Source organism: Etheostoma cragini, chromosome 21 (assembly GCF_013103735.1).
Source record: "Etheostoma cragini isolate CJK2018 chromosome 21, CSU_Ecrag_1.0, whole genome shotgun sequence".
In the NCBI taxonomy this organism is placed as follows: Eukaryota; Metazoa; Chordata; class Actinopteri; order Perciformes; family Percidae; genus Etheostoma; species Etheostoma cragini.
In genome coordinates this window covers 1451671-1459789 of record NC_048427.1, presented here as the reverse complement: position 1 = coordinate 1459789, position 8119 = coordinate 1451671, and the positions used below count along the sequence as shown (strand labels likewise).

At 39.0% G+C, this 8119-nt stretch overlaps 1 protein-coding gene across 1 annotated transcript in view; it reads right to left on the bottom strand.

Annotated features, from left to right (window-relative positions):
• The window catches only part of LOC117937013 (corticotropin-releasing factor receptor 1-like), a 70022-nt gene that overhangs the window by 18789 nt on the left and 43114 nt on the right, over positions 1 to 8119 (bottom strand). The window contains exons 7-8 of the mRNA XM_034860629.1: positions 4375 to 4495; positions 1119 to 1272 (exon numbers count right to left, since the gene is read on the bottom strand). Coding sequence (XP_034716520.1) covers positions 1119 to 1272; positions 4375 to 4495 — 275 coding nt within the window. The remainder of the gene's footprint in view (positions 1 to 1118; positions 1273 to 4374; positions 4496 to 8119) is intronic.

Genomic DNA, 8119 nt, shown 5'->3' with positions numbered 1-8119 from the left:
CAGCTGCTAGACACATTTAAGACACCCCAAACACATATATCAGTTTAACCCTCGTGTTGTCTTCCCGTCAAAATTGAAAATCAACACTTTTGTTGATGCTTTTTAACGATGTTTTTAACTTTCTTTAACACTTTTGCCGCTTTTTTCAATGTTTGTCACATTTTTTGACGTTTTCAACACTACGTAACACCAACTTATTGACATTAGTTTTACAGTGATTTTTGGAATTTATTGTCAATAAATCTAATTTATAGGAAATTATACCTAATGTTTGAGTTAGAAAAGCAGAAATTAAGAATTATTGAGACTAAAATTAAAGGAATGGATGTTCATGATAATCACAGACTGGAATATGTCAACTTTTACTCAATACTATTTCAAAAACACTTCAACTTGTTTTTTCAAATGCTATAAAATTGAATAAGACGCCCCAAAATTAATTAAAGTAGAGATTTGTACTTGGCAAAGAGCGTTGGGTGGAATCAGTCATGTTATTTTGGGGAATAAAAAAAAACATTGATATAGGAAAACGGGTCAATTATTTCCAGTGCTTTACCTTGCTGTGAGACAGTCCTTTAGGATGGGGAACTGAAGCAGTTATCTCTGCTCTCTTCAAAGCCATCAGACTCCTTTTGTCATTTTACCTTGCAGAACACGGGAGTTGCCGCTCTACGGCTGCCTCCATCGGTTAGTTTTTTTATTGTAATGAAGCATTACACTCTCTCACTCCCATTCTCGCCAACCGGTTGCAGTAGATGGTCACGCACCGAGAGCCAGGTTGTGTTTAAGGTTTCTACTTGTTAAAAGGAACGCTGTCGCACCCAATGCTTGCTCTTGGGGGCGGTTGTTGGGTCTCTTTAAATTATGGAGTGGTTTAGACCTCCAGTACTCTATCTGTAAAACGTCCTGAGATAATATCGTGGTGGCTTTGAAGGGAGCAGAGAGAACGGCTTCTGTTCCCCTTTAAACTTGAACTGATGCTGTATATTTCTTAGCTTTCATCTACTGTAGCTAATACACTATGGATGAGTCTCTCACACAGCCCCACTTTACAACTTCCTTTCAAGGATAGCATGCAGACGTGGTGATGTTAACTGTGTAGCGGTAAGTGTGCGTACACCAGCCGATGCAGATGAACATCCACTTGCGCAGCTTGTCGGTGGAGTAGGTGAGCACGATGGCGGTGTGCAGGTAGCAGCCCTCGCCAAACATCCAGAAGAAGTTGGTGGAGTGGAAATAGTTGAAGGAGGCGGTGACGAGACGGCACCAAACCTGCAAAATACATTTTTCAGTTAAACATTTTACAGTTTCTTACACAAAAGCAATATTTCATCTTTATGCCAAACATACATTATGAATAAATAATGGAGAGGGGGGGGGGGGGGGGGGCATAAAGCGGGGGGTATCTGGGCATCCTTTCCCAGGAGGTTTTGACAGTCAAAGACTTCATTTCGCCATTCTGATACATTTTTAGGCTGAAATGTCGGAGGATGACATCTTTATTTATGTCAAGAAAACGACAGAATTCTGTAACTTTTTCCCAGAAAGCACATTTTGCTCCTAAACAGGCCTGCACACACAATCGTTATAAAATTGCAATCTCACGATTTGATTTTTCTTAAATAACTTTTACTTATTTTTTTATTTTACTCCAGTTCTCATTTAACTTTACAAGCATGCGAGGAAGGCTTCTTTCCATATGTTGAATCCCAGACTTGATCTGATCAACTCTTTAGAGTCACAACACTTTTTTTAATATTTTTTATAAACCCAACAACACACATTCATACACTGTGTCCTAGGCGGCTGCACAAGGTGCCACCACGGTCTGACTCTGCAAACGGAGATCCCGTTAGCGCTTTACAGCGGACCGTTCAGATCCAGTACAGTACAGTACAGTACAGTACAGTTCAGCCGCATGTGTAAGCCATATAGCAGCTGGGGATAAAAGGAGCTGCTACAAATAAGACGGGATTTCCCTCCTTGGGGGGGGCGTCAAAACTTTCTCCATGCAGAAAAAACCCTGGTTTTTCTCCATGCAGTAAAAACCCTGGTTCCTTGTTGGTTTGTCTAAGGAAGCTCTGTTTAAAATTCAGATTTAGGAGTTTTACTGTAAGGCTCTTTTTTCATGACTCACGTATTTGCCAAATCTTTTTTATACCAGTTTTATTTCCCAGTACTATGAGGGGGATAACTGAGACACCTTTGACAGATTTTGGATCCGTCCAATAGAGGTAACAGACTTGGAGAATCCAGGACGAGGAGTACTCAAAGTCTTCTGGTGGCTCACGGCGACCCAACGCCTCACTGAATAAACATTATGGCGCGTTCTTCTGCTTTAATGTGACACCTTCTTATCTGAAGCTCATGAATGCAGCAGCCGTCTCTTGAAACCGGGGACACCAACAAGGAGGAATTCTTCAAACTCATTACAGAGAGAAACTACTCAAAATTCTTTTTTTTTGTTGGAAATAGGAACAGCTGTTTCATTAAAAGATGATTTTAGATAATTTTTAGCCAGTTAACACAAAGACAGAGGTATTTATTAGAGCTGCCCGACATGAGGAAATTATGCCATAAAGTCGTTGAATATTGTGATAACCATGTCACTTGCGATAGATAACACAGTGGCTGCAACAATTCTTTTTATCATCAATTGTTCTGTTAATAAACTATTTTCTCTATTAGTGAATTAGTTGTTTGGTCTATAAAAGGTCCGAAAATGGTCATACATGTGGATCAGTGTTTCCCAAAGTCCAAGATGTCGTCCTGAAATCTCTTTTTTGTCCACGAGACAAAGATATTCAGTTTACTGTCACAGGGGAGAGAAGAAAGACAACTAATGGATTCATCTTAGCAGCTCTAATAAACCTAAAGTGCATCCAGTTATGCCTTTGCTTGCTTGCTACAAATTGTTTTGTAAATTAAAAAGTGAACACACAGACAATACTTCAATTAGATTCCTTCTTTTCATGGGTTTAAGGGACAAAAAGAAAGAAATATAGAATATGACCTATCCTTTAAAGCTTGAGGTTGATCATCTTTTTGATATTAATGAACGTCCATTATATTCAAGCTGTTTGCCAAAAAAACTTCAGAAAAACAGAAAGAAACACAAAAAGTCCAGAAAACGTCCAGAAAACATCCAGAAAACCCCTTAAAAAGGCAACAAAAACTCTTGAAAGAATTGAAAAAAGTCCAAAAATATTTCAGAAATATAAAAAAATTCAAAAAAAGCCACAAAACGTCAAAAAACACCCTTGAAAAAGGCAACAAAAACGTTGAAAATATTGTTCAAAAAAGGCAACAAAAAAAATAGAAAAACAAAACAAAAACGGAAAAAAGCAACAAAAACGAGTGGGTTTTTTACATTAATGAACGTTCGTTACATTCAAGCCGTTCCCAAATGAGTCGTTACAAAGCTAATTAAGACAATCAGCTCCACACAACTCTCTCTGGAATTCTCAGTACGACGCTCTATGTTCAATATATCATGGGACATGTATGCGTGTATTGAAAAAAACGCAAAAAACATCAAAAACTTTTCAGAAAAATAACTTGAAAAAAAGAGACAAGAACATTAAAAGGCGTCAAATGTGGAAAAAATTGCCAAAAAACTTCAGAAAAACAAAAATAAATCCAAAAAAGCCACAAAAACATCCCAAAAACTTGAAAAAGGAAACAAAAATGTTGAGAAAAAATTTACAAAAGAAGGGCCCAAAAAAAAAAAAAAACTTGAAAAAGGTGACAAACATTTAGAAAGAAACAAAAATGAAAAAAAAGCAAAAAAAAAAAAAAAAAATCAAAATAAACAACAACCTAAAAAGAGACAAAAACGAGTGGGTTTTTGATATTAATGAACGTCTGTTACATCCAACCTGTTGCCAAATGAGTTGCTACAGAGCTAATTAAGACTACCAGCTCCCCACAACTCTCTCTGGATTTATCAGTACGACTATGCTCAGAAGATCGTGTCTTCCGGGGACTTTCCCGCTCAGAAATTTGAGTGAAGATAACCTCTTCTGAAGAGTGCGGTCACAGAAGGCTTGTACCGCGTGGTCGCGCTGACAGTATTGTTGTCATTACCTCGGATTTCCTCAAGAGGGCGACAGAAACCACGCACTGTGGCTTTACCTTAACCCTTTTGTTGTCTTCCCGTCAACCATGAAACACCATTGTCTCTTTCTTAATGTTGTGGGTGCTTTTTTTAATGTTTTTTCCAAAGTTATGTGATATTTCTAATGTTGACATTGTCACCGCTTATTTCAAAGACCCATTTTTTGTGATAAAGAAACTGAAAACGGGTCAAATTTGACCGAAGGACAACATGAGTGTTAAAACAACAGCGTCTTGCTGCTTTGCGGCGATACGTACCACGTTGCTTTCGTGCACCTCGGGACTCATGGTCACCTGGACGATGAACCAGGTGGCGTTCCTCAGGATGAAGGCGGTGATCAGGTTCCAGTGGATGATGTTTCTCAGGCAGCGGATGCTCCTGTGCGACCAACAGAGGACAATAAATAAACTCTATCATCTCAGGTATTTATGCTTCGTTTTTCTCCAGCATTGCTCATACAGAGAACTTGATTTCATACCGAGAAGAAAGAGGAAAGTTGTAAAAGGAAATGTGAACACACTGATGGGCAATGCCTGATTTGTGTAGTGTATTTTACACAAACACATTAAGCTCACATTGAGATGAAACATCCCGTAAACTTACTGAAGTATTAAATATTTAAGGAAGTAGAATTACTCACTATCTTGCAGAGAGTTTAACAAGTTAATTGATACCAGTCTCATGTTGGTAAACCAGGAATTCAGCTAGATAAAGAGCACAACTGGAAGCAGAGGGAAACAGCTGGCCTGGCACCCGAACCCCACTTTCACTGTTTGTGAACAGACATTAGTGCATGTATAGATCCTGAGCATGTGTGTGTGTAGTTTAGGACTGTGTTTGATTACTAACAATTGTGGACACAGAGTGTAAATTGTAATTTTCCCATTGGGGATCAATAAACCTAAAAAAATTAAAATTAAATTACCTCCGTTTATGCAAATGTAAAATTTCAAGTCATTGGGAATACTCCGATTTAATGGTGTTGGTAAGTATTCATGAAGAAGGGCAAGTTTGTGAACAGGCAACACAGACTTTTAAGAATGACCTAAAAACGTTACACACTGGCCCTTAAACAAAAAATGTGGAAAGGACACCGCTGGCCGTTCCGTTGGGTCCACTCACCCATGATGTGCGTAATCAAACCCAATATGGCTCAGGTTTGTTTTATATATGTTGCTCTGTCGAGCTGTAGAAGGGCTTTTGAGTTAACTCTATGATTTCGGTCAGGGGCAAAGGATTGTTTTTTGTGATTGTCCCCATCGTTTAGTGTGTTGTATCATTTTTTGTGTATGTAATAGATGTATAAAGCACAAAAAAACAAATGGTATAGGTGTATTTTAAACTTCGGACGGACGAGGCCCTGTGTTTAACTGTATCAGTGTTCCCAGGGTCCTACTGCATGTCCCTCAGCTCAATATAAATATATATTCTTAAAATGACACATTTAGGCAAGGTTAGCTTGTTTTTATAACACCTTTCAGCAACAAGGTCATTCAAAGGGCTTTGCATAAAACATTTAAGATTAACAAAATTCACCAGAGAGAAACAATATTAAAAAACATGCTTAAGTCGAAGAGGACTAAGGTATAAAAAGACAAGAAATACAGTTACAGGGCAGTTTAAGACAGCGTCAAACAGAAATGTCTCCAGCCTTGGTTCAGAAGAGATGAGAGATGCAGCGGATCTGCAGTTTTCTGGGAGTTCGTCCCAGATACATGGAGCATAAAAACTGCTGAAAAGCTGTTTCTCCGTGATTAGTCCAGACTCCGGGGACAGAAAGCAGACGAGTCCCGTACCACCTGAGAGGTCTGGATGCTTCATGATGTAGCAGCAGATCAGACATGAACCCTTCTGTGCTTTATAGACCAACAGCAAGGGTTCCTTCACAGATGGGAAGCCAGAGTCCAGGATAAAGAGCGGGAGGGATGTGATCCCCTTTCTTGGTTCCTTAGTGTGGACTCAAGCAGGTCTGTCTCTTCTTAGGAGACATTTCAAAGGGGTTTATGCCCTCGGCAATGTTGTTTTGTCCCTAGGTCAAATGTTTACCGTATTGTCTCCCCGGGTCAATACGGTGAAATCACACACCTCCGGCTAAAAGCCTGCGGATGGAATCTGAGACTTTTGCCCTCCATCTGCAGCCAGGGCGGTGCTGCCGACATCCGTCACTGATCTCTCAACATCCACGTCGCTTCTTTTTTAGCTAAAGCTCAATTTACTCTCTCTCTCTCTCTCTCTCTCTCTCTATCTCTCTCTAAATCTGAATTTACAGTACTTCCTTTCTTTTTTCTGTCCATGTCTCTTCCTTATTTGGCTAAATCTAAATTTACTTCCTTCTTTCTTTTACTTTCTTTCTTTCTGTCACAAAATCTGAATTTACTTTCTTTCTTTTTTCTGTCCACATCTCTTCATACTTAGCTAAATCGGAATTTTCTTTCCTCCTCTTTCCTTCTTTCTCTCTCTCTCTCTCCTTCTTTCTCTCTCTTGCTCTCTTTCCGTCTCAAAATCTTAATCTTCGTTCTTTCTTCTGTCCACGTCTCTTTGTTATTTATCTAAACCTTAATTTTCTTTCTTTCTCTCTTTCCATCTTCCTTTCTGTCTCAAAAACTGAATTTCCTTCCTTCTTTCTAATTGATAGCAGTCTCATGTTGGTGTTCTTTCTATTTTCTTTACAAAATCTGAATTTCCTTTCTTTCTTCCTTTCTCCGGTCCATGTCTGTATTATTTTGCAAAATCTGAATTTACTTCTTTCTTTTATCCATCCTTCCTTCCACTGTTAGTTTATACCAAGAACATCGGGATTGTCACAATCGATATTCTCATTGTGAGCAAACCGGCGATACATCGGCAAATGAAACATTTCTAACCAAGCCATTAGGAGTATTAAGTTATTCCTCCTTCCGCCGTGATATAACCTTAAATTTAGTCCGGGTAAAAACAGAAAACTAAGCAGATGAATATGAATAATGAAGAGATTTAGCCTCACAGTTACATTCCCCATCACTCCCCATTGCCCCTCTCCCCTGATTCAACATGAAGTCTGCACTCGTTTATGTCATGCCCTGAACGTCTGATGTTGTTGTTGTTTTATGCTGTAAATAAATCGACCTTAGGATACAATTAAAAAATCAGCCTCAGAGTTAGCGGGTGGAAAATAGAAGCACGCGAGCAAACGGACGGAGCGATCCAGCCTCGGTCACAGCGGTGACAGCACAGTGTGTGTGTGTGTGTGTGTGTGTGTGTGTGTTGTCACCAGCTGACAACACACAATTTATTTTTAAGCACGCATCAATTCTTAATAGGTGTCAGTTGCTCCGGCTTGGTGCTGACGGAGCAGAGCAGGATGTTTTCAGGACACTGTACCGTAGAGCTCTCAACCCTTAATGTGTAATGTGTTAGAAAGCTGCACAAATCCTTTGTGTTAGTGGGTCACACTTCAAAATACTCATAAAACCAGGAGTATCATCCAGTTTCAATCAGAAGACACTCTGTCTCCGTCTACTTCAGATACAGTATTAGGGACCACTAAGGTCTATATAAAAGAGACTTCAGATACAGTATTAGGGACCACTAAGGTCTATATAAAAGAGACTTCAGATACAGTATTAGGGGACCACTAAGGTCTATACAAAAGAGACTTCCAGTGACATTTTAATTTCTATCAACTCGCGGAGCTAAAGAAAAGAAAATAGCCTTTTGGAATATTTTATTTTCGTTTCAATAAAACATATATAAACTTCCAAAGACATCTCCAAGTCCTTTCCCTAAGTAAGACCTCCTCAAAAGGAGGCTATTTAAAAACAACAACAGAAAGACAAGGGGGGGGCAATGTAGGAGAAAAAACAGCCTCATTAACACAACAGCATGCATAGAAATGCAACTACAGTTTTGAATAATCACAACGTAATAAGAATAAAAGAAGAGAAAAGGCTAAAGGGTAGAATAAAATATGCAAAACAAAAAAAATTGAAATGATTATAAAGCTTCTTCATCCCACAAATAACC